We start from the raw sequence: 27,724 nt of genomic DNA on the forward strand, positions 1-27,724 counted from the left end.
TATGGATACTTGAAAAGAGTATGTAATCTGATGTTGGGTGGTGTGCTAAATATGTCTATTAGATCCTGTTGGTTGACTGTGTTGTTCAGTTGTTCACTATCCTTGGTCATTTTCTACTTAGTAGTTTTATCAGTTGCTGAGAGGGGTGTTGAAGTTCCCTATTGTAAGTGTGTATTTGCCTAATTTCTCCTTTCTGGTTATCACTTTGTGCTTCATATATTTTAAGGCTCTGTTGCTCGATACATACACGTTTAGGATGCTTATGTGTTTTGGTGCATTGATCCTTTTAGCATTACTAATGTATCTTTTGGTCTCCAGTAATTCCTTTGTTTTGAAGTCTTCATTATCTATATACATGTAATCATGCCTGCTTTTTTGTTTTATTAATGTTTACATGATATATCTTTTTCCCTTTTACTTCCAACTTTCTTATGTTATTGTATTTGAAGTAAGTTTCTTATAGACAGAATATTGGCCTGTGATTTTTTTGAGTCATTATGCCATTTCTGCTTTTAATAAGTATAATTAGGCTGTTTTACATTAAAGTTAATAATTAGTATGCTAGAGCTTAAGTCTGCCTTTAATTTTCCTGTTTGTTACTTCTGTTTCTCTTTCCTCTATTTCTTACTTGGCAGGTGATGACCTAATACCTCAAGGGACACCTCCCCCTATGTCACTGTGTGACAGTGTGTGTCACAGCTCACTGTGTCTCTGGCCTCAGCAGATTTTTTAATGGCAAGGAGTGGGAATAGGGACCTGTGAAACTGAAGCCTGGTTAACAGACCACTTCCCTCCTCCCTGAACATTTCTGGAGTTCAAGTCACAAGTTCCTTGGCTAATTTCTTACCTTTGTATGGGATAACTTGAATACTTTTTGGAAAACTAATTTGATTTCACTTATTTACACTATTTTTGTGTATGTTACTCTATAAAGTTTTCTTAGTAGTTTCCCAGGTATTAAAATGTACATATGTAAGTTATTAAAGTCTGTGGGTATTAATGTTTTACCACTTTGAGTGAGGCCCAGAAACACTACTTCAACTTAGGTACCTCCACCTTCCGCATTAAAAAAATATGATTTTCTCGAGTATTTCCTCCTTGTTTATTGAGCACCACAACAGATGGTGTTATAATTTTTGCCTCAAACATCAAATATATTTTAAGAACCTGTGAGAGGAAGGGTATTCTACTATATTTATCCCTGTTTTTAACCCATTACAATTTTACTTTTCAGGTTTATTGAGATATAAATGACAAATAAAATTATTACAGTATTTAGATGGTATGTTATGGTGATTTGATATAAATATACATTATGAGAGGATTCCTACATCTGCCACCTCACACTTTTTTCTTCTTTTCTGGAAAGGAAATTTAAATTATACTCTTTTGGCGAATTTCAATTATATGATAGTGTTATCAAATATAGTCATTTTCTTTTACATTCAGTTCAATTCAGTCAGAATAAGTTCAGTCGCTCAGTCATGTCCAACTCTTTGCGACCCCATGAACCGTAGCATGCCAGGCCTCCCTGTCCATCACCAACTCCTGGAGTTTAGCCAAACTCATGTCCATTGAGTCGGTGATGCCATCCAACCATCTCATCCTCTGTCGTCCCCTTCTCCTGCCTTCAATCTTTCCCAACATCAGGGTCTTTTCAGGTGAGTCAGCTCTTTGCATCAGGTGGCCAAAATATTGGAGTTTCAGCTTCAATATCAGTCCTTTCAATGAACACCCAGGACTGATTTTCTTTAGGATGGACTGGTTGGATCTCCTTGCAGTCCAAGGGACTCTCAAGAGTCTTCTCCAACACCACAGTTCAAAAACATCAATTCTTTGGTGCTCAGCTTTCTTTCTAGTCCAACTCTCACATTCATACATAACTACTGGAAAAACCATAGCCTTGACTAGACGGACCTTTGTTGGTAAAGAAATGTCTCTGCTTTTTAATATGCTGTCTAGGTTGGTCATAACTTTCCTTCCAAGGAGTAAGCGTCTTTTAATTTCATGGCTGCAGTCACCATCTGAAGTGATTTTGGAGCCCCCCAAAATAAAGCCAGCCACTGTTTCCCCTGTTTCCCTGTCTATTTGCCATGAAGTGATGGGACTGGATGCCATAATCTTAGTTTTTTGAATGTTGAGCTTTAAGCCAACTTTTTCACTCTCCTCTTTCATTTTCATCAAGAGTCTTTTTAGTTCCTCTTCACTTTCTGCCATAAGGGTGGTGTCATCTGCATATCTGAGGTTATTGATATTTCTCCCGGCAATCTTGATTCCAGTTTGTGCTTCTTCCAGCCCAGCGTTTCTCTTGATGTACTCTGCATATAAGTTAAATAAGCAGGGTGACAATATACAGCCTTGACATACTCCTTTTTCTATTTGGAACCAGTCTGTTGTTCATGTCCAATTCTAACTGTCTTTTACATTTCTCAGATCTTATTAATATTACAGCTGAAGTTTATAATATGATACTGTTTTGATTATTATAACTTTGTAATATAGTTTGAAATCACAAAGTATGCCTCCACTTTTTTTCCTTTGTCAAGATTGCTTTGGCTGTTTGGAGTCTTTTATGGTTTCATAGAAATTTTAGATTTGTTTGTTGTATTTCTATGAAAAATGACATGGAATTTTAATAGGGATTGCATTGGATCTGTCACTTACTTTGGGTAATGGACATCTTAATATTATTTCTTCCAATCTATGAGCATGGAATATCTTTCTACTTACTTGTGTCTTCGTCAATTTTTCGTAAGTGTCTTATAGTTTCAGTGTACAGATCTTTCACCTCTGTTAAATTTATTCCTAAGTATTTTATTCTTTTTGATGCAGTAGTTCATGGGATTCTTAGTTTCCCTAACACATTGTTATTAGTGTACAGAAATGCAACTAATTTTTGTGCATTTATCTTGTATGCTGTAACTTTACTGAGTTCAATTTTTAATTCGAATTTTTTTTTCTTTTTTGCTGGAGTCTTTAGTGTGCTCTTATATAATGTCATGTCATCTGCAAATAGAGACAGTTTTACTTCCTACATTATGATTTGGATGCCATTTCTTTTTCTTGCCTAATTCCTCAGGCTAGGACTTCCAATCCTATGTTGACCAGAAGTGGCAAGAGTGGTCACTTTTATCTTGTTCCTGATCTTAGAGGAAAAACTTTCAGCTTTTCGCTGGTGTATATGATGTTAACTGTGGACTTGCCATATTTGATCTTTATTATGTTGAGGTATATTTTCTCTCTACTTCAATTGCTGAGAATTAATTTTAACCATGCATGAATGTTGAATTTTATCAAATGTTTTTTCTACATCTATTGAGAGAATCATACAATTTTTATCCTTCATTTCATTAAGGTGGTCTATCACACTGAATGATTTGCTGACATTGAACCATCCTTGCATTCCTGGAATACATCCTACTTGATTATAGTGTATGACTTGTTTAACATATTGTTGAATTCAGTTTTCAAATATTTTGTTAATAATTTTTGCATCTATGTTCCTCAAGCATACTGGCCTGTAATTTTTTCTTCTTCTCTGGTTTTTGGATCATGGGAATGCTGGCCTCATAAAATGCTGGCCTCATAAAATGGATTTTGGAAGTGTCCCTCGTCTTCTATTTTTTGGGAAGAGTTCAAGAAAGTTTGGTATTGATTCTTCTTTAAATGTTTGGTAGAATTCACCAGTGAAGCCATCATGTGCTGGACCTTTCTTTGTTGGGAGGTATTCAATTATTGATCCAATTATTATTTATCATTGGTCATTAAAATTTTCTATATCACCATGATTCATTCTGAGTAGGTTGTATGTTTTTAAGAATGTATCCATTATTTCTATGTTGTTTAACTTAGTGTACAATTGTTCACATTAATCTCTTATAATGGTTTATGTTTCTGTGGTATCAGTTGTCTACTCTTTCATTTCTAATTTTATTTATTTGTATTCTCATTCTTATTTTCTTAATAAGTCTAGGTAAAGGTTTGTCTATTTTGTTTATCTTTTCAAAAATCAGTTCTTAGTAACTGATGTCTTCTATTGACATTTTAGTCTTTAATTCATTTATTTTCACTTTGATCTTTGCTATTTCCTTCATCTTCTTGTTAATATTAATCTGTTTTCTTATTTCCTGTTCAAACTGCTTTTGTTGCATCTTATATGTTTGTGTCCATGCTCAGTTGCTTCATTAGTGTCTGACTCTTTTGGACCCTATGAACTGTAGTCTGCCAAGCTCCTCTGTCCATGGGGTTCTCCAGACAAGAATACTGGAGTGGGTTGACATGCCCACCTCCAGGGGATCTTCCTGACCCAGGGATCAAACTCACATTTCTTATGTCTCCTGCATTGGCAGGCAGATTCTTTACCACTAGCACTACCTGGGAAGCCCAATCTCACATGTTTAGTATGTTGTATTTCCTTTTTCATTTGTCTCAAGATATTTTTAGATTTCTCTTTTGATTTCTTCTTTGACCCATTGGCTGTTCAGTAGTATGTTGTTAAATCTCCACATATATTTGAGCTTTTTCCATTTTCTTCTTGTAATTGCTTCCTAGTTAGAGAAGATTCTTGGTATTTCAATCTTTTTACCTTACCTGGAACTCTGCATTCAGTTGGGTATATCTTTCCCTTTCTCCTTTGCCTTTTACTCTTCTTTTCTCAGCTACTTGTAAAGCCTCCTCAGATAACCACTTTGCCATCTTGCATTTCTTTTTCTTTGGGATGGTTTTGGTCACCACCTCCTATACAATGTTACAAACATCCATCCATAGTTCTTCAGGCATGCTGTCTACTAGTTCTAATCCCTTGAATCTATTTGTCATTTCCACTATATAATCATAAGGGATTTGATTTAGGTCATACCTGAATGGCTTAGTGGTTTTCCCTACTTTCTTCAATTTAAGCCTAAACTTGCAATAAGGAGTTCATGATCTGAGCCACAGTCAGCTCCAGATCTTGTTTTTGCTGACTATATGGAGCTTCTCCATCCTTAGCTGCAAAAATATAATCAGTCTGATTTTGGTATTGATCATCTGGTGATGTCCGTGGAAAGTCGTTTCTTGCGTTGTTGGAAGAGGGTGTTTGCTATGACCAGTGCATTCTTTTGACAAAACTCTGTTAGCCTTTGCTCTACTTCAGTTTGTACTCCAAGGCCAAACTTTTGGCCTGTTACTCCAGGTATCTCTTGACTTCCTACTTTTGCCCACCAATCCCTATGATGAAAAGGGCGTCTTTTTTTTTTTTTTGATGTTAGTTCTAGAAAGTGTTGTAGATCTTCATAGAGTTGGTCAACTTCAGCTTCTTCAGCATCAATGGTTGGGGCATAGACTTGGATTACTGTGATGTTGAATGGTTTGCCTTGGAAATGAACCAAGATCATTCTGTTGTTTTTGAGATTGCACCCAAGTACTGCATTTTGGGCTCTTTTGTTGACTATGAAGGCTACTCCATTTCTTCTAAGGGATTCTTGCCCACAGTTGTAGATATACTGGTCATCTGAATTAAGTTCACCCGTTCCTATCCATTTTAGTTCACTGATTCCTAAGATGTTAATGTTCACTCTTATCATCTCCTGCTTGACCATATCCAATTTACCTTGATTCATGGACCTAACATTCCAGATCCCTATGCAATATTATTCTTTACAGTATTGGATTTTACTTTCACTACCAGACACGCCCACAACTGAGTGTCATTTCTGCTTTTCCTCAGCTGCTTCATTCTTTCTGGAGCTATTAGTAATTGTCCTCCACTCTTCCCCAGTAGCATATTGGACACCTTCTGACCTGGGGGCTCATCTTCTGGTGTCAAAACTTTTTGCCCGTTCATACTGTTCATGGGGTTCTCATGGCAAGAATACTGGAGTAATTTGCCATTTCCTACTCTAGTGGGCCATGTTTTGTCATAACTCTTCATTACGACCTATCCATTTTGGGTGGCCCTGCACAGCATGGCTCATAGCTTCATTGAGTTACACAAGCCCCTTCACCATGACAAGGCTGTGATCCATGAAGGGGACAGGTCTGTTAGTATTGCTTTATATATTTAGGGGCTCTATGTTGAGTGCATGAACATTTATAAATGTTATATCATCTTGTTGGACTGACCCTTTTTCATTATATAATATCCTTCTTTGACCTTTCTTGTAGTGTTTGCTTTCCAGTCTATTTTCTCTGATATAAGTATAGCTTCTTTTGTTTTTCATTTGCAAGGATTTTTGTTTTTCATACCTTCAGTTTCAGTTTATATGTGTCCTTAAAGCTGGATTGTCTCTTGTAGTTATCATACAGTTGGTTATTGCAATTTTGCCCTTTCAGCCACTCTATGCCTTTTGACTAGAGAATTTAATGTATTTGTAATTATTGATAACTTTGGAGTTACTACTGCTATTTTGGCAATTGTTTTCTTTCTGTTTTGTGTTCCATTGCTCTTTTCTTCTCTTGCTTTTTTCTTTGTGATTTGATGACTTTCTGTAGTAATATACTTAGATTCCTCCTCTTCATATTTTGTAACCATTTTGAGGGGCTTCCCTGGTGGTAACGAATCCACCTGCCAATGCAGGAAACTCAGGTTTGATCCCTGGGTCAGGAATATCACCTGGAAAAGGAAATGGCAACCCACTCCAATATTCTTGCCTGGGAAATTCCATGGACAGAGGAGCCTGATAGGCTACAGTCCATGGGGTTGCCAAAGTGTTGGACACAACTTAGCAGTTAGATGACAATTACATGTTTTTGCTTTGTGATTACCTTAAGGCTTATGTAAAACTTCTTATAACAGTCTATTTTAGGTTAATAGCAACTTAAGTTTTTACACATACTTAAAGGTATGTATTTTTAATCTGTTCCCCATCTTATGTTTTTGATGTCCCATTTTACATCTTTTAATCTTATGTATCTGATAACAAATTATTATAGTTATACTTATTTTTAGTACTTTTGTTTTTTAATATTCATATTAGATATATAGGTTTCTTGATATAGGTGACTGATTCACCACTATTACAACATTAGAGTATTCTTAATGTAACTGTTTATTTACTTTTAACAGTGAGATTTATACTTTTATATGTTTTCATGTTACTTATTAGTGTCTTTTCATTCAGCTTAAAGAAATCTAACATTTATTATAAGGCTGAACTTATGATGATAAACGCATTTAGCCCTTATTTGTCTGGAAAACCTCCCTGAAAGCTACAGTAATCAAGACAGTATGATACTGGCACAAAAAGAGAAATATAGATCAATGGAACAAGATAGAAAGCCCAGAGATAAACCCATACACCTCTGAGCACCTTATCTTTGACAAAGGAGGCAAGAATATACAATAAGAAAAGACAGCCTCTTCAATAAGTGGTTTTTGAAAACTGGAGAGCTATGTGTAAAAGAATGAAATTAGAACACTTCATAACTCTGTACACAAAAATAAACTTAATGTGGATTAAAGACTTAAATGTAAGGCCATTAAAACTCTTAATGGAAAACAAGCAGAACACTCTGAAATAAATTGCAGCAAGATCTTCTTTGACCCACTTCCTAGAGTAATGGAAATAAAAACAAAAATAAAGAAATGAGAGCTAATTAAACTTAAAAGGTTTTGGACAGTGAAGGAAACTATAAACAAGCTAAAAAGGCAACCCTCAAATGGGAGAAATTAATAGCAAATGAAACTGACAAAGGATTAATCTCCAAAATATACAAGCAGCTCATGCAGCTCAATACCAGAAAAACAAAGAATGTAATCAAAAAGTGGGCAGAAGACCTAAACAGACATTTCTCCAGAGAAGATATATCAATGGCCAATAAATACGTGAAAAGATGCTCAACATCACTCATTATTCAGTTCAGTTCAGTTCAGTCACTCAGTCGTGTCCGACTCTTTGCAACCTCATGAACTGCAGCACTCCAGGCCTCCCTGTCCATCACCAACTCCTGGAGTTTACCCAGACTCATGTCTATTGAGTCAGTGATGCCATTCAACCATCTCATCCTGTCGTCCCCTTCTCCTCCTGCCTTTAATCTTTCCCAACATTAGGGTCTTTTTAAATGGGTCAGCTCTTTGCATCAGGTGGCCAAAATATTGGAGTTTCAGCTTGAATATCAGTCCTTTCAATGAACACCTAGGACTGATTTTCTTTAGGATGGACTGGTTGGATCTCCTTGCAGTCCAAGGGACTCTCAAGAGTCTTCTCCAACACCACAGTTCAAAAGCATTAATTCTTTGGTGTTCAGCTTTCTTTCTAGTCCAACTCTCACATCCATACACAACTACTGGAAAAACCATAGCCTTGACTAGACGGACCTTTGTTGGTAAAGAAATGTCTCTGCTTTTTAATGTGCTGTCTAGGTTGGTCATAACTTTCCTTCCAAGAATAAGCATCTTTTAATTTCATGGCTGCAGTCACCATCTGAAGTGATTTTGGAGCCCCCCAAAATAAAGTCAGCCACTGTTTCCACTGTTTCCCTATCTATTTGCCATTAAGTGATGGGACTGGATGCCATGACCTTAGTTTTCTGAATGTTGAGCTTTAGAGAGATGCAAATCAAAACTACAATCACCTCACACCAGTCAGAATGGCCATCATAAAAAAATCTACAAACAATAAATGCTGGAGAGGATTTGGAGAAAAGGGGACCTTCTTGCACTGTTGGTAAGTATGTAAATTGATATAGTCACTATGGAGAACAGTATAGAGATTCTTTAAATAACTAACAATAAAGCTATCATATGACCCAGCAATCCCACCCCTCAGCATATACCCTGAGAAAACCATAATTCAAAAAGACACATGGACACCAATGTTCACTGCAGCACTATTTACAATAGCCAGGACATGGAAGCTACCCATATGTCTATTGACAGATGAATAGATAAAGAAGATGTGGTACATATATAGAATGAAATATTAGCCATAAAAGGAATGAATTTGAGTCAGTTGAATTGAGGCTCCTGAACCTAGAGACTGTTATACAGAGTGAAGTAAGTCAGAAAGAGAAAAACAAATATTGTATATTAACACATGTATATGGAATCCAGAAAGCGGTACTGATGAACATATTTGCAGGGCAGGAATAGAGACACAGATGTAGAGTGGACTTGTGGACACTGTGGGGAAGGGGAAGAGTGGGATGAATTGAGAGAGTATCATTGAAACATATATGTTATCATGCATAAAATAGATAACTAGTGGGAAGTTGCTGTGTAACACAGGAAGCTCAGCCAGGTGATCTTTGATGACCTAGAGGAGTGGGATGAGGGGGCGGGAGGGAAGTTCAAGAGGGTGAGGATATATGTATACTTATGACCGATTCATGTTGTTGTGTGGCAGAAACCAACATAGCACTGTATAGCAATTATCCTCCAAATAAAAATAAAATAAAAACAAAATAAATTATTGGAGTATAACTGATTTATAATGTGTGTTAGTTTCAGGTGTACAGCAGAGTGATGCAATTATGCATATACTTATATTCATTGTTTTCCAGATTCTTTATCCATATAGGTTATTACAGAATATTGAGTAGAGTTCCCTATGCTATATAGTAGGTACTTGTTGGTTATCTATTTTAAATATAGTAGTATGTATATGTTAATCCCAACCTCCTAATTTATCCTTCTCTGCTTCTTTTCCCCTTTGGTACACATAGGTTTGTTTTCAGAATTTGTGAGTCTGTCTGTTTCTGTCTTGTAAATAAGGTCATTTGTACCATTTTTTTTTAGATGGCACATGTAGCTGTTATCATATGATATTTGTCTTTGTCTGACTTACTTTACTGTATGATAACTTCTAGGTCCATCCATGTTGTACAAATGGCATTACTTCATTTGTTTTGATGACTCAGTGTTAATAATACTCCATTTTATCTATATCTATATCTATCTATCTACCACATCCTGTTTATCTTATTCATCTGTTGACAGACATTTAGTTTGCTTCCATGTCTTGGCTACTGCAGTGAACACTGGCATCCATGTATCCTTTTGAATTATGGTTTTCTCTGGATATATGTCCAGAAATGGGATTTCTGGATCATATGGTAGCTCTGTTTTTAGTTTTTAAAGGAACTTCCACACTGTTCTCCACAGTGGTTGTACCAGTTTGTATTCCCACCAGCAGCGTAGGGGGGTTCCCTCTTCTTCACACCCTCTCCAGCATTTATTGTTTGTATACTTTTTGACTATGGCCATTCTGACAGGTGTGAGCTGATACCTCATTGTGGTTTTGATTTGCATGTCTCTAAGAATGAGCCACATTGAGCACCGTTTCAAGGGCTTGTTGGCTATCTGTATGTCTTCTTTGGAGACATGTCTATTGAGATCTTCTGCCCATTTTTTAATTGTGTTGTTTGCTTTTTTGATATTGAGCTGCATGAGCTGTTTGTATATTTTTGAAATTAATCCCTTTTCAGTCCCTTGATTAACAAATATTTTCTCCCATCCTGTGAATTTTTTTTTTCCCATGGAAAACTCTTGATCTTGCCTTCAATTCTGAAGGATAACTTTGCTGGGTAGAATATTCCTGGACTTCTTTCAGAGGGAGTTGTTACTGTATAGCTATAGTTTTGGTGTGCCTGTGGGAGGAGGTGAGCTCAGGACTCATATGTCACCATCTTGAGTCAAAATCCCAATGTTATTTATTTCCTGAAGTTCTAAACCTTATTCTGTTATCTTTTCCTTTTTATTTAGAGTACTTTCTGTAGATATTTTTTAGGGTAGTTTTGCTGGCAACAAATTCTTAGTTTTCCTTCATCTGAGAATGTCTTTATTTTCTTTTCATTCCTGAAGAATATTTTTTACTGGATATAGTTTGCAGTTGCCAATTCCTATCTACTTGAAAAATGTTGTGCCATTTCTTGCTGGTCTCCATGGTTTCAGATGAGGTATCCTTTGTCATCTGGATTGATGTTCACCTATAAGTAATATACCATTTTTCTCTGGGTACTTTTAAGATATTTTTCTTTCTTTTTTGTTTCCAGAATTTAGTTAAGATGTGGCTTAGTTGTGTGGGTTTATTCAGGTTTATATTATTTTGGATTTGTCCATCTTTTAAAATATTTTGGATTATGTTTTTCCCAAAATTGGAATGCTTTTTATTATTTTTTGAATAATTTTTCATTCCTACTCTTTCTCTTCTCTCCTGCTGGGGTTTAATGATATGAACATTAGGTATTTTGTTATTTCATATATCTCTGAAATCATTAATTTTTTTTCTTTTTTTCTAAATCCTTCCTGGTGTTCAGAGTGGGTAAATTCTATTATCTGTCCTCAAGTTCACTGACTATATCTTTCATCATCTCCGCTCTACTCTTAAGCCCATCCAATCAAGCTTTTATTTTGTTATTGTATTGTTAAGTTCTGTAATTTCCATTTGGTTTTCTTCTACAACTTCTATTTCTTTGTTTAGATTTTTAATATTTTTTCATTTGTTTCAGGATAACTCATAAATACTGGTCAGAATATTTTTTTGATGGCTGCTTAAGCCCTTTTCAGATAACTTAAACCTCTGACTTATTTCACAGAGTCTGTTGTTTTTTTGTCATTGAAGTTGTGATATTCCTGGTTCTTGTTATGACAAATGATTACTTATTCTGGACATTTTGAATATTATACTATGAGACCTGGATCTCATTTAATCATATTTTAGTAGACTGTTTAAAAAAAGACAACAAAAAACAGATGGTGACTGCAGCCATGAAATTAAAAAAAGAAAAGCTATGACCAACCTAGACAGCATATTAAAAAGCAGAAACATTACCAACAAAGGTTCGTCTAGTCAAAAGCTATGGTTTTTCCAGTCTCATGTATGGATGTGAGAGTTGGACTAGAAAGAAAGCTGAGCACCAAAGAATTGATGCTTTTGAACTGTGGTGTTGAATAAGACTCTTAAGAGTCCCTTGGACTGCAAGGAAATTCAACCAGTCCATCCTAAAGGAAATCAGTCCTGAATATTCATTGGAAGGACTGATGTTGAAGCTGAAACTCCAAAACTTTGGCCATCTGATGCGAAGAGCTGACTCATTGGAAAAGACCCTGATGCTTGGAAAGATTGAAGGCAGGAGGAGAAGGGGATGACAGAGGATGAAATGGTTGGATGGCATCACCAACCCAATGGACATTAGTTTGAGTAGGCTCTCGGAATTGGTGATGGACAGGGAAGCCTGGCATGCTGCAGTCCATGGGGTTGCAAAGAGTCAGACATGACTGACTGATTAAATTGAACAGAATTTAGTAGACTGTATCCTTCCAGAGGTATAGTGCAAAAGTTGGGTAGGGTGGAAGTTCAGCTCTTGTCTAGGCCCCTTTGATTTCTTTCCAGGAAAAGTAGGGCAACTATTTATACTGCATCACTGTCTCTGAGTGTGGGTATAAACTCAACTCCTCATCGGGTTGTGCCAATACCATGGAGAAGGGAAGTGTAGCACTAACACCTGTCTTTATTAAGGGTGGAAGTGTAAACTCAGCTACCAGCTGGGTCTTAATGACACCAAGGGAAGAGAATGGGGAGGCTGAGGCACCAAATAGCATAGCTTTCTCAACACCTAGATCCCTCTCTAATGGGTGAGAAGATATGGAGACTGAGGTCTCCACTGGAACCTATTGACAGCAGGTGAAGGCGGGTGGGCCTGAGTGCTGACTAGCTCTGCTTCCCATATTGTCTTTCAGTCTCAGTGCCAGTAGGTGGACATGTAAGTTCAGCTTCACTCTGGGTCTCACTGACACAGAGGCAGGAGGAAAGTAGAGAGCTAACTAGCCTGAATCATACCACTTTGTTCAGTATGTTGCTGCTGGGTGGGGGTGGAGGCTGAGCTTGCCAACACTATTCTTACAGGGGAATTAGAGAGCTGCTGCCTGCTTCCATGAGAGAGGTATGGAAGACTGGAAGCTCCCTGCTTGGCCATACTGACACCAATTAGCAGGGGAATGGAAGCAGAGTACTGCCTGCTTCTGCCAGGCAGAGGATGGAAGATTAATTACCTGCTTGGCCCTGCCAAAACTGATAACTTTGGCTAGAGAAATTAGAGCATGCTGCTTGCTTCTGGGGTAAATTGGATAGTCAGCTTCCTACTTGGCCTGTTGAAATTTCAGGGGTGGGGAAGGTTAGGGATATGTGTAATTTTTCTGTTGATGTTTGGGTGGAGTAAAGTGGGTATTGTGAACAATATTTTCTTCTGTTAGGCTACCCTATTGCCAGTCATTTTGCTGGGGCTTAGGTGAAAGAGGCTTTTCTTGGAGTTTTTGTTCTGTCTGTCCCTTTTGGAAATTTTGAGTTGGAGACTTCTCTCACACCCTTTTTGGGCTATATGGGAGATGATAAGGAAGTCCAAGGGCTCACCACTGTGTTATTCAAGTTGTGAGTTCCCCAGGATTTTTTTCCTTCCACATTTTTCTTTCTTTCCACCATTCAGAGTTTTCCCATGTTTGCTTGTTGTATTATGCTCAGGATTTTTTGGTTGTAAGAGGGAAGACCTGGGAATTATGGGGGTACTCTGTCTTGGCTAGAAGCTAATCCATTGATTTTTACCTCTCTAATATCTTTTAAATTAATTAATGTCTCACCATTAATGTCTGACCCACTAAAGCAACCTTAATGTTCATAAACTCCCCTATTCTTTGAACTATTGTGGTGGCTGTCTAATAAATATATATTGCGAGAGCATTTTTCTAATACAATAATAAGGGTATCCAAAAATATTACAAAAGATTCTTTTCTAAAAAAATATTTAAAAAACCCCTCAACTTCCAGTTATGAAAGGCAATTTGGAACATGCAGCTCAGGTACCAGAATTAGGGTTCCTAGGATTTGATGGCTTAACACTATATGGACAACATATCAGGTAATTCTAAATGTAGGCTGTTTCCCCAAACCTTAAAGTTATAATTTTTTAAATTCTAGTAGCAGATGAAGGGATCACTTCCACCTAAGGTATTCAGGGAAGCATTCATGCAGAAGCTTGGCTTTATGGAACAAGATAGCCAAACAACCAGTATGAACAAATGTACAAAACATACTTGGGGTGGCAGTAGACTTGTTTGTTTGGTATGGTTTGTGCAGTTTTTCCTAATTAATGATAATTATCACTTTGGGTGCTTTTATAATATACAGATTAGTAGATTTCTGGATTAAAAAATTTGATGCAGTAGGTCTGAGTGGAGGTTCAGAATTCAGTGTTTTATAAAAGCATTTCAAGTGAGTTCAGGGAAATTTGGGGAATATAGAACTGAAGAGAAAATAATGTCAAATCAAGTTGAAATAGAAAGTAGGTGACATCATGTTGATGTTTGAAAGAAAACAACAAAATTCTGTAAAGCAATTATCCTTCAATTAAAAAATAAATAAATTTAAAAAGAGAAAGTAGGTGCCAGATCATGTGAGGCTTTAAAAGCAAGGTAAAGGAACCCAGAATGTTGTTGCTGGATATGATGAATATTTAAGATTTGGAAGTCTGTAAAGACTCCCTTCTGGTCTTTACACTGGAAATGGTATATTATGAATGTGAATAACATAGCTTAATACTTTGCTTACATTGGAAGAACTGTTAGGATTACCTGAACTCTGCAAAAATACATAGTGGCAGGAATGAGACCTTTAACTTCATAGCTCAGACAAGGGCCAGTGTAAATCAAGTGCATTGAATCTTCAGTTTGTCCCCACTCTAATCTGTAATCAGTGATTTCAGCAACATTACCTACAGGAATCTGAAAAATGCAACAAAAACAAAAAATTTAGCTCTTTTTATAAGGAGTCACTACTCAATACTATGGAAAGTAACAATATGATCCTTTCAGTGTCAAAGCCTATAATCTATTAAATGGAATGAAATATAGACAAGTACAGAAATAAACATAATGTTGAACACTGTAATTAATGTTAAATGGCTCAAATAAAATTAAGAGAAAGGATTGGATAATTCAACATACTAGTGGGATCAAACACAAAGCCCAGTACTGTCTGGCTTTTATACAGGGGTGTGAACAGATCAATCACTTATTATTATTTTTAACATTTTTTATTGTAATATAGTTGATTTATAATGTGTTCATTTAAGGTGTACAGTAAAGTGATTCATATCTCTCTCTTTATATTTTTGCATTCTCTTTCATTATAGGTAATCATTTATTATTATCAGACTAAAGGTTTTTTTGTTAATGCTAAAAATTCTCTACTAGAATTTGGGGAAAAGGGAAGAAAAAAATCAAAGACACCTAGGGGGCTTAATAACTAGGCCAATTCTTTTTGAGTTTGATTAGTTTGAAGGGGAAGATATTCAAATGGATGTACATTTAAAAAAAAATCTTCATTACTTCACAGTCACATTTCTTATGTGTCATACTGTGGTTATATGCAAACAAACTACCAGAGGTTTCCCAATGAAACTTTAAAAAAAACTATAAATAGATTTAATTTTACTATCTTTTATTTTAGTTTTAAAAATTCAATTGGTTGCATATTGATTGTATCTTTGGTTTTCTAAATTTATTATCCTTCAAAAATATAAGATTTGGAAAGCAGGATTACTATAGCCTTTGCCTTTCTAATAGCACTAGCAACAGGTCTTAGGTGTGTTCTAAAACCATGGTCCAAGATTTATGGAACCCTAATCTAGACTCTGAACCCTTGGGGAGTTATAGACTTTAAAAGCAATTTCTAAACCAATTACTGTGCTTTTATATCATCAAAACTAATAAACTGAGATCTTACTTCCCAACTAACAACAACACAGGTTGGACTCTTGCAGGTTAGAACAGGTATACCACATTGAGTAGGAGGGCTTGGGACTGGAGCAGTTTCACATGTCACTGAATGAGATCCAGACTACAAATAAACACAAACAAACAAATAAGCAGACATACAAATGATTGTGCAGGTATGTTCACTCCCCACCTTGATAAGAAGTAGAAGCATGTATTCATCCAAAGTGAAATGAACTACAAATGATTAGCTGAACAATTTAGTTTCCCCAGATTTATTTGTTGCTTTTAACCAGAAACTGAATTCTCTAGGAATGAATTTACTCACTGTGCATCTCACTTCTGAGCCAGAGTGCCCTTGTGCATCATCTTGGTTGCCATTTGCCTTTTTGACATTTGTAAGTGCTTCAGAGTTTCCTTTTGTAGGAGAATTGTCTGTAAAAATATACATTTTTTTAATTTTTCTTTTTTAATGGATGAAAAACTACAATTTTTGTGTTGATTTCTGCCATATAACAATGCAAATCTGTCATAATTATATGTTTTTCAGTTGCCAAGTCATGTCCAACTCTTCACGACCCCATGGACTGCAGCATGACAGGCTTCAGCATAATTATGCATGTACATATATGTATGTGTGTGTGTATATATATATATATGTATATACACACACACACATATGTATACCTTCCTGCTGTCTCCCCTCTCTCTTTACCCTCATTCCATCTCTCTGGGTCATCACAGAGTGCCAGACTAGGCTCCCTGTGTTATTTAGCAACTTCCTACTATCTGAAAAATATACAAAATTAACTTAAAAATTGCAAATTTTAAGGATGGTACTTAAAAACACAATATAATTTAAGAAGATATGTTAAACATATAAAAGTTACTTTATGCTAAAGTAACAAAAAGTTCAAATTATACCAATTTGTGTTAGTTAACTTTTTAATTCCCATTTAAATTTTTTCTGATTTTAATTACCAAGAAATAACTTTCTAGACATTATTTGATTTTGCACTAAAAGAAAACCGTTTATTCTGTTTTAATAGATTTAATATTGAGCTGGCCAAAATGCTCATTTATTTTCTGTAAGATGGCTCTAGTAGAGCTTCAGTTCAGTTCAGTTCAATTCAGTTCATTTCAGTTGCTCAGTCGTGTCTGACTCTTTGTGACCCCATGAATTGCAGCATGCCAGGCTTCCCTGTCCATCAGCAACTCCCGGAGGTCACTCAAACTCATGCCCATCGAGTTGGAGATGCCATCCAGCCATCTCATCCTCTGTCGTCCCCTTCTCCTCCTTTCCCCAATCCCTCCCAGCATCAGAGTCTTTTCCAATGAGTCAAATATTTGCATGAGGTGGCCAAAGTACTGGAGTTTCAGCTTTAGCATCAGTCCTTCCAATGAACACCAGGACTGATCTCCTTTAGAATGGACTGGTTGGATCTCCTTGCAGTCCAAGGGACTCTCAAGTTTTCTCCAACACCACAGTTCAAAAGCATCAATTCTTTGGCGCTCAGCTTTCTTCACAGTCCGACTCTCACAGCCATACATGACTACTGGAAAAACCATAGCCTTGACTAGATGGACCTTTGTTGGCAAAGTAATGTCTCTGCTTTTCAATATGCTATCTAGGTTGGTCATAACTTTCCTTCCAAGGAGTAAGCATCTTTTAATTTCCTGGCTGCAATTACCATCTGCAGTGCTTTTGGAGCCCAGAAAAATAAAGTCTGACACTGTTTCCACTGTTTTCCCATCTATTTCCCATGAAGTGATGGGACCAGATGCCATGATCTTCGTTTTATGAATGTTGAACTTTATGCCAACTTTTTCACTCTCCACTTTCACTTTCATCAAGAGGTTTTTTAGTTCCTCTTCACTTTCTGCCATAAGGGTGGTGTCATCTGCATATCTGAGGTTATTGATATTTCTCCCAGCAATCTTGATTCCAGCTTGTGCTTCTTCCAGCCCAGCGTTTCTCATGATGTACTCTGCATATAAGTTAAATAAGCAGGGTGACAATATACAGCCTTGACATACTCCTTTTCCTATTTGGAACCAGTCTGTTGTTCCATGTCCAGTTCTAACTGTTGCTTCCTGACCTGCATATAGGTTTCTCAAGAGGCAGGTCAGGTGGTCTGGTATTCCCATCTCTTTCAGAATTTTCCACAGTTTATTGTGATTCATACAGTCAAAGGCTTTGGCATAGTCAATGAAGCAGAAATAGATGTTTTTCTGGAACTCTCTTGCTTTTTCGATGATCCAATGGATGTTGGCAATTTGATCTCTGGTTCCTCTGCTTTTTCTAAAACCAGCTTGAACAAGAGCTTAGTTGCCTTTAACTTCATTGAAAACAATTTTGTAAGCTTGTATTGTAACAGCTATCATATCAGCATGCATTTAATAAGACAATGAAATTGGTGAGTTTTTGTAGCTATTTTAATGTCGAAGATGGAAGAAAAAAAGCAACATTTCAGCATATTATGATTTATTATTTCAAAAAAGGTAAAAACACCAAAAAAGATATGTGAAGTATATGGAGAAGATTCTGTGGCTGATTGAACATATCAAAAGTGGTTTGTGAAGTTTCTTGTTTGAGATTTCTTCCTCCATGATGCTCCACATTTGGTAGATCAGCTGAAGTTGATAGGGATCAAATTGAAACATTGAGAACAATCAATGTTATATACCACGTGGTAGATAGCTGACATACTCCAAATATCCAAATCAAGTGTTGAAAATCACACCAGCTTGGTTATGTTAATCACTTTGATGTTTGGGGTCCACAAAAGTTAAGCAGAAAAACACCTTCTTGATCATAATTCCTCACATGATTCTGTATTTAAACATAATGAAAACATTCTGTTTTAAAAACAGATTGTGATGGATGATGAAAAGTGGATACTGTACAATAATGTGGAATGGAAGAGATCATGAGTTGAGTGAAATGAACCACTACCAACCACACCAAAGGCATCTTCATCCAAAGAAGGTGATGTGTACATGGTGGGATTGGAAGGGAGTCCTGTATTATGAGCTCCTTCTGGCAAGCCAAATGATTAATTCCAATAAGTACTGCTCTCAATTAGACCAACTAAAAGCCACACTTGATGAAAAGCACCAGAATTAATCAACAGAAAACATATAATCTTCCATCAGTATAATACAAGACTGCACATTTTTTGGTGACCAGGCAAAAACAGTTACAGCTTGTCAGGGAAGTCCTAATTCATCTGCTATATTTACCAGACATTTCACCTTGAGATTTCCATTTATTTCAGTGTTTATAAAATTCTCTTAATAGAAAAAATTTCAATTCCCTGGAATACTGTAAAAGGCACCTGGAACAGTCTTTTGCTCAAAAAGAAAGTTTTGGGAAGATGGAGTTATGAAGTTGCCTGAAAAATGGCAGAAGGCAGTGGAACAAAACTGTGAACATGTTGTTCAATTAAGTTCTTGGTAAAAATGAAAAATGTGTCTTTAATTTTTACTTAAAACCAAAGAAACTTTTTGGCCAACTGAATATATCAATATAAAAATCAGAAGTTACAAAACAGGAAATTTAAGTCAGTAATTCAAATCACAGAAGAAGCCTTACTGCATTGGATGTTGGTTTCTTTGGACTGCACTTTACCATTCAAGGGTGGAGGACGGCAAGATGCAGGAGAAAGATTAGGTGTCTGAACAGTCAATATATCTGAAGGCTAAGAAAAATACAAAGTACCTTATGGCTACTGAATTCAAGTTTAATTTTGTAAAACGTTTAGTAATATTATAGAATTCATTTCAATACTCAATTTAAAAACTTTTCTTTCTCTCTTTTCTCACCTGGCTATGGCCTATAGGTGAAGTGCAAAAGACTCTTAATTTATATGTAGTACCAGGTTGCAGGTGATTGTATAGAAATTCCCTTGTGGTTCCATTGTAGATTATGTTCCAGAAATTCACTGAAGGGATAGAAGCAAATTTGTCCAATTTTTATAGGTAGCTTTTAAATCTTATCTCATGTATATACCATTTTGGAAGTTAACTACTGTCCAATCACCTACTTACAGTAATTAATTATATTACCCATAGAATTAACCATAAAATCATACTAGATCAGTTAGTAAATATGATTTGTTATCAAAACCTGGAGAAATCCAAGTAAGTTCTGGGGTTTAGTTAATAGTATTATACCAGTGACAATTTCCTGGCTTTGATAATTGCTCTATGATATTGCACTAATATATTAATATTAGGAGAAGCTAAGTGAAGGTTGCACATGGGAATTCTCTATACTATTTTTTGCAGCTTCTAGGAAAGTCTAAAATTATTTCAGAATGAAACGTTAAAAAATTATGATGCCTTACCATCCAAATTCTCCCTAACTTCTAAACTGTAACTTGAAATGTTTGTCCCACCATTATCTTCGGGTGGTTCTGAAAAAGAGAAATAAAATTAAAATTATTCTTGAGTAAACTTAAAAGTCTTTCATTGCAATGCTATCTCATAAAGTAAGATTTTTCATGGAAGAAAAATGCAAACATGGAACTTAACAGGATATTAATATTCAGATATTAATAAAGATCATAAGAGCATAATCAAATTACATTGTTAGAATGTTACTTAAGTAACTTTTTAAAGTTCTTTGGAAGAGACTGAAATGCTAATTGTATGTACCTTAAAGTGGATTTTTCCAGTTTAGAGGCAAAATAATTTGTATAATAGCCTGTCAAGTTGATATTTATCATCAGGGTGTCCTAATTACAGCCTCTATATTAGATATAATCTTACTTGTAATAACCATAATTTTAAAGGCTCATATAAAGTTCAGTAATTTGTTCATATATGAATTAATGAGATAGTAATAGAGAACTAGAAAAAAGAACATAGTTTATAATGGAACATTTATATGGTAAAATATTTAATATACAAATGATTAAGAGACTACTTTGTAAAGCTGAGGGCAATTAGAGGATTTTTTTCTCAATAGTTAATATTTAGAGTAAGTTTTACAATAGAAAAACATTACTTACCCCATCCAATTTTTACTCTGTGTGCATGGATCTTTCCCTTTATATATGGTTTTTTAGGGGATCCAGGCTTATCTGGACAGGTAGCATATTTTACTTCTCTACTGGGGTTGCTTCTTCCTTCTGCATTGCAGGCAAAGATCTGCTTGAGTAGAAGAGAATACTTTGGTTGACCATTGGAAATAAATGTGTGATTTGAAAATGTGCAGTTTGTAAATAACACTGTAAAGCAAGTTACTTGAAAATTTCTGAGAACTAAATACAAAAAGGTTTCATTTCAACCCCATAGGACACTCATTTTTATCTTTAGTGAAGTGTATACTTTTATATTAAAATATGATACAAGTTATACATTATAGCCACATACCCTGAATTTGTATGTAGTACTTCTCTGAAGATTTCTTATAGTGCATGAAAGATCTTCTCCATTGTATTGAGGTTTAAAACCTAACCCCTGGAAATGAAAGACAATGGATTTAGGAATGAGATAGGCCTGGGTTCCAGTTCCAACTTCAACTTATTTTCCATCTGGGTGGTCCTGAGAAAGCCCCTTAGACTCTGAAATTCAGTTTCTCTGTATAAAAAAAAATAGAGATAATTTCTACTTTAAAGGGCTCCTTTTTTCAGGATGTAATGAGATAATGTTTTAATGTTTTACTACTTTGTAAAGCTGAGGGCAATTAGAGGAAGATTTTTTTTTCAATAGTTAATATTTAGAGTAAGTTTTACAATAGAAAAACATTACTTACCCCATCCAATTTTTACTCTGTGTGCATGGATCTTTCCCTTTATATATGGTTTTTTAGGGGATCCAGGCTTATCTGGACAGGTAGCGTATTTTACTTCTCTGTAAAGGCCTATGAAGGCACTTTCATATTACTTACACATATTACTTACACTTAACATATTACTTACACAAAAAATCTAATTAGTTGTTTTATTTAAAACGTGGTAAAATATACATAACATAAAAGTTACAGTTGCTTTTTAAGTTGACTAGTCTATTCAGTATAGACTTGAAAGTTTGGAATGGAATGAAACAATTTGCCCTCCACCCACATCAAAGATTCAGGGAGATGAGGAAATGGCTTGCCCTGGTGAAGTATGTAGGACAGCTGTGTGACCATGCAAGTTTGTCCAGGATAGGTGCAAAGTTGAAGAACTAACACACTTCTCTGAGTCTCTGTTCTGTTGTTACGGCTGTTGCTGCTTCTACCTTATTTGTAGTGACTTGGATACCTTAAGATCTTCCTGTATAGGCTTGCTTAACCTTGGCTCTGCACTGGTCCCATCCAGAACACTGAGACTCAGGAATCATGTACTTTGATCAAAGTAAGTTAATTAAATTAATAAAATCTTATTTTTTTCAGAGTAAAATGCATATAAAATATACCTAAGACTGAAGTTGAAGACTAAAGGATATGAAAGAAAAACTTACAAATCCTGCTTCCTCCATTTCTAGTACATAAGTAAGACTGTCATTTGGATTTGTGTTAGTTGGGGCACACCATTCTAGGGACAAATTACAGATTCCTGCTTCTTTCAGCTTAGGGGGTGAAGGTGTTGGAGGCAGAATTCCTGATGTATGGAAGACTGCTATTTCACTGAAATCACTGAAAAATAAATGAAGACGGAAAAATTAGTTTCAAGTTCTTACTGAAGTATAGACTTTTAAATATTGTAGTAGTTCAATGTACCTCAAGCCGAACTTATTTTTTGCAGCTAATCTGAATGAATATTTTGTAGAAGCATTCAGTTTAAGGATCTTGTGCTGTTTCATGGTTCCTATATAGCAACTTTTGAAGTCTTCACCTTTGCCCTTAATAATATATATAAAATATTAGAACATTATAAAATGTTTCAAATAAAAATTCATAATATTAATAATTTACAAATAAGTGCTTTAAAAAAGTAAAACTGCTTACCTCATCCCATTCCAAAAAGAAGCTGTTTATTTTGGAACCATTACCATTGGAACCCTAAAAATATCAGAAAGATAAAATTATGATGAGCTATTTTTACACAGACACACACACATATATACGACTAAAGTAAATCACTGTAAAATTAATCTGTTTGCATTTTATTTTTGAAGTAATTCAGATATTAAAGCTAAAATGTACTTTTTACAGTCTATAGGACATGCCAAATTTTATGTTTTGTTGTGCTTCCTAAATTTTATGCAAGGAAGAAAGTTAGTACTCAAAGTAAATTGAGAGGAAGACTTATTGGTAGCCACAATTACAAATGTATTTAGGTTATAGAAATTGACATTTCAACTTTCATTAGTTATTGAAATTCTGATTGACATTTATCATTTACTTGATGCTTTATATAGACAGAAAGAGAAAGATGATTATGGAGATGGAAAAGTGCTAGGGAAATAGGTCAGATGAAGCATGCAAAATTTCATATTTAACATTCAAGACAAAGTAGAAAGAATGTTTTTAAATTAAAAAACATTTTGAGGTACTTTTGGCAGTAAAATCCTTACTTTCCACTGTAAATTCAGGCTGCTCTTGGATCGGTTAATCAGTTTGGGTGCAAGTGGAGGGTCTGGTTTGAAACCTGGAGTTGTGAAGCTAACCACTTTAGACACAGTTCTGTGTGCTGAGCCTCTTACAGTTGTAATTCTAAAAATGTAATGACAATTGTTGTAAGCATTCAAATATTTATCCTAACATATGTACTAAATTGCACACTTGAGTTTCCAGATACATTTCTTAGGAGCTAATTATAAAAAATTTTCCAATTGAACGAAGCTGTATCTTTGCAAATAATGGCTCCCAAACCACCCTCTTACCTGTTTTAAATGAAAGAAAGTGAACTAATGCTGGATTTGTAGGGGCTTGTTTTGAAACTTGAATGAAAGACCACTCTGTTAGCAAGTAGCAAGACTGACTATAGGAATCATAGGTAGTGAACTGATACAGACTCAGGAGTGGGACTGGCTATATGATGGAGGGAGGTTGTGTAGGATGGAGTACTTACCTTACAAAATAGGCCATGAATGGCTGTAGATCAAGTAGAGTAAATGTAAATTCATCACCGCTGTGGAGATAACCTTTGATTATAACAGATCTCACACACATTTAAAAGCTAAGTAACAATCTTAATCTTATATATTCAACTGATAAAGAAGCACAATTCTCCTTTAAGTTTAGATAACTTTAACAGATTTTATAAGAATGCAAAATATGTGATATTAATAATTCAAAATTCTTTACTTGCATGCCAAGTTAATATACCTCTAGGAAGTGGAATTTTATTTTATTGCTACAGCTTCTTCACACTGTAATAATACAGATTTGTCTTTAACTAGCTTATTTTAAATTATGTTCATATGAAAAGCCTCAAAGACACTGTGCATCATGCAATTTATTTGTTCACACAGAGCAGTCTTTTGGGGGTGGCCACCTATCTGCTACAGTGGATAAAGTGGCTGTGCTCCTATACCTACATCTTCCTGAGTAAATACTCATAAGTACTTTGGTGTACTCTACCACCTCAAGGAGCTTCCTGAGCTTCTAAACCCTGAAATAGCCTCTGAAAAGAGCTAAAAGATTGTTACTTCTAAGCAAAGACCTATGCTTCTAAGCGAAGGTCTCTCAAGGTTGTAGGGTGATAAGAGGAATAGACAAAGTATATTTTTATAAAAAACAATGACTTTTGTGGAATACATAATACCAGAAAAAGACTATTATGTAAATTCATGCAAAACTTAATTTTATACATAGCTTTTCATCACATTTTACATCTTTTCATCACTGTACTCAATATAGAAGATTGTGTATTATAATTTTTAAATTAAAATTTCTAGTTGTTAATTATAAAAGAAATAAAACTTTACATAATTACATTTAAATTTTCACTTCGTCTCTGAATAAAGATGATAAATTCTAGCAAATAAAATTTAAGATGTTTATGATTTTTAAAGTGCTGTAAGACAGCTCGAGATCTCTGACTTATTTCTTGCTTAGTTGTTTAGTAGGCAAAAGAACTTCTCTTTCTTTCCTATGTAGGATTTCCTTTCCATTGTGCTTCTCTCAGCTTGTTCTCTTTCAGATTGCATGTCCCTATCCAGTTGAGAAGGTGTTGGAAGTGTTTGGTTATGCTCTTACTGTGTCCTCCATTGTATTCTCTCTAGTCCTGTTTCTATCTTCTAAGCACATACCTAAACTCATTCTCCTGCTACCATGTGCCAAGTGCTCAGTCGCTCAGTCATATCTGACTCTTTGCAACCCCATGGACTGTAGCCCACCAGACTCCTCTGTCCAAGGGATTTCCCAGGCGGGAAGACTGGAGTGGGTTGCCATTTCCTTCTCCTTATGCTATCATAGTTCTGCATTATAATGAGCTCCTGTAATGAAATTCCTGGGAAAGCCCGAGTCTTATATTTCCATTGCAATGCAAATACCTCTCTTGTGTACATAAAGGCCTACCATCATGTTTCCTTAAGTGAAAAAAGAGAAGGGAGAATTAGAGGAAATCTTTCTTTCCCAAGTCTAAACTTGTCATATACGACATCTGTAAACTGAAGAGAATGGAGCAGTTGATATCTAAGGTTCCCTTCAGCTCGAAAATACCTATGGTTCAGTGAATTTTGTGAACCGACCCAGCAACCTACCACCACTTATAAAACTATTTTTGTAGAAAATTACACCCAAAGCTTGAAAAAAACTGCAGAAAAATCTTTAGTACTTAGCTTAGGTATAAGCTAAGGTTTAGAGAGCATATTTGAATTGAATTATGAGAAATGAGAGATGATTAAAAAGAGACTTACATATATACATTTATATATTTTCCATTTTTACCACTGTTAGATATTTCTAATTCAAATGTTACAGGAGATTTAGTATGATTGCATTTCTCAGAGCCATGTGTCTTCCATGAAATAACAGCAGAGCTTGTCTGAATATCAGAAACCTAAAACAAATAACAAGAATTCAAGTAGGATACTTAAAAATTATAATCTGTAATTTATGGGGTAATCTTTCCCTAAACCTTGTTTGATGCTAAGTATATCATTCTTTTCATATTAGGTGCTTAAATACTGTGACTAAACAATGAGCCATTAATATTATCTTTAACAATGCCACACTGGATCTTTATGTACTTAACAGCTAAAGAAGATTATGAAATTATATCCAGGTAAAGGCTTCAAATTAAAATTGTGCTAGGGAACAATATCAGTGAATTTTCATGTTTTACAGTGACAAAGCAAATGAAAATAAATACTTAAATATTCTCTTTAGTTACTTACTACAGGTTTCTCAATGCTGAAACAGCAAGACTTTCCATGTTCTGTTCTGCATTCTAAAAGTAGAAAAGCAACCCAAAACAAAATATTACATTGGCAAAAACAAGATAAAGGTAGATGCCCATTACCCAACTACAAATATATCATCCCCAAGAGATCTACTAACACCTATTAGCATTTTACATTAAAAGTTTTAAAATAAGAAAGCAGTCTAAAACGTATGCCATTAAATAAACTCTAACAAAAGGTGAACTAAAGTCCTCAATTTTGATATTTGGCAAAACTAATACAATTATGTAAAGTTTAAAAATAAAAAAAAAATAAAATAAAATCATGTGAACTTTTTAGGATGATAGAGTAATTTTCAATGTTTTACTGGAAGATAACTAGAAAAAATTATGTGATATGTATATAAGATACCTGACATGTTTTGTATGAAGATGGTCATTTCTCCATAATTTAAAAAGGCAGCCTAATTGTGGTTTTATTAAGAATTGGGAAGTAAGGGTACAAAAAAGGCAACCAGAAATGGAAGCAGAAAATGGCACCTAGATATTTAAAATGCCCTGAGACTCCTAACATTAGGATGTCTGTTCACTGGTGACAAAACCAAAATCCTCACCTTACCTTTTTCTGCAGTATTTGATGATGGACTCTTGCTTGGTTTTCCACCTGGTTTCTGCTTGATGTCTTCACTTCCTGGGTTGATGCATTTGTTTCCATGACTAATTTCAACATGAGCACTAGCAGCATTGGAAGTGCTGGTCGCATTGGCTGTATTGAGAGCAACATCGGTGGCAGACATACTTGGAGCACTTTCAGAGATGGGAGGGTTGGGAGCACTGTCAGGAATGGAAGAGCTTGGAGTACTGTCAATAGGTGGTGGTGTGGGAGTGCTGTCAGAGGTGGAAGTCTTGGAGGCATAATTAATGCTGGAAGGGCTCTGAACACTATTTTCACTGGTGGAAGGGTGCAGATCAGTGTCTGTGGTGGAAATATTAGAAGCATGGTCAATGGAAGAATTCAAGGGAGTATTGTCAGTAATATAAGTGCTTGGAGGGTGGTCAACAGGGTCAGTACTGGGAGTATTGTCAGCAGTGTAAATGTTCAGAGCATTATTCACAGTGCAGGTACTCCAAGTGTCTTTGGTAGTGTAGGTGCATGGAACATTGTCTACAGTGTAAGTGCTGGAAGTATTGTCCACAGTGTAGGTACTTGAAGTACTGTCAGCAGTGCAGGTGCTTGGAGCATAGTCCACAGTGTAAGTGCTCAAAGTACCAGGAATACTGGAATAATCATTAGCTTGGTTCAAAAGCAGTGAGGTGTTGGTAATCATACAGCTATTTCTGTGTCCATCAATCTGGCTTTCTTGCATTTCTTTCTTCATATGTTCTTCCATTTTACCAGCCCTTTCATCAAGTTGGTTATAATTAGCTGTTCCATGGGAATAGGTTTCTAAAAGAAATAACAAATACTGCCTAATAATTACAATAATTACATATCTCTAAATCTTTAAAATCTTTTTCAAACCACCAAAAGCACTCATAAACCATGCTTTACTTAAAAAAATCTACTTTGCTTTAATACAGATGTTAGGTTAATGTGTGTATTTATTAGGTACTGAAATATACAGAAAGAAAAACATGAGCAAATACAGATAGTGTTTTCCTAGGGAGTAACTTTACTTCCAAATTTTAAGGTTTTTAAGATGATTATAATGTGTCTTTTATAATACCACTGTATGCCATTAATAATGAAAACATTCTT

General features: G+C 35.4%; 1 protein-coding gene across 1 annotated transcript in view; it reads right to left on the bottom strand.

The window, feature by feature from the left end:
* LOC102393884 (fibronectin type III domain containing protein 3C1-like) overlaps positions 1–27,724 on the bottom strand; it is a 73,720-nt gene that overhangs the window by 26,616 nt on the left and 19,380 nt on the right. Inside the window, exons 5-20 of the mRNA XM_044936481.2 lie at positions 26,585–27,412; positions 25,961–26,013; positions 25,481–25,623; positions 23,689–23,748; positions 23,192–23,330; positions 22,623–22,676; positions 22,395–22,516; positions 22,136–22,310; positions 21,065–21,151; positions 20,701–20,839; positions 20,035–20,103; positions 19,511–19,629; positions 19,281–19,386; positions 16,014–16,120; positions 15,696–15,809; positions 14,543–14,692 (exon numbers count right to left, since the gene is read on the bottom strand). Of these exons, the coding sequence (XP_044792416.2) occupies positions 14,543–14,692; positions 15,696–15,809; positions 16,014–16,120; positions 19,281–19,386; positions 19,511–19,629; positions 20,035–20,103; positions 20,701–20,839; positions 21,065–21,151; positions 22,136–22,310; positions 22,395–22,516; positions 22,623–22,676; positions 23,192–23,330; positions 23,689–23,748; positions 25,481–25,623; positions 25,961–26,013; positions 26,585–27,412 (2,465 nt within the window). The remainder of the gene's footprint in view (positions 1–14,542; positions 14,693–15,695; positions 15,810–16,013; positions 16,121–19,280; positions 19,387–19,510; positions 19,630–20,034; positions 20,104–20,700; positions 20,840–21,064; positions 21,152–22,135; positions 22,311–22,394; positions 22,517–22,622; positions 22,677–23,191; positions 23,331–23,688; positions 23,749–25,480; positions 25,624–25,960; positions 26,014–26,584; positions 27,413–27,724) is intronic.

The sequence above is a fragment of the Bubalus bubalis genome, chromosome X (assembly GCF_019923935.1).
Source record: "Bubalus bubalis isolate 160015118507 breed Murrah chromosome X, NDDB_SH_1, whole genome shotgun sequence".
In the NCBI taxonomy this organism is placed as follows: Eukaryota; Metazoa; Chordata; class Mammalia; order Artiodactyla; family Bovidae; genus Bubalus; species Bubalus bubalis.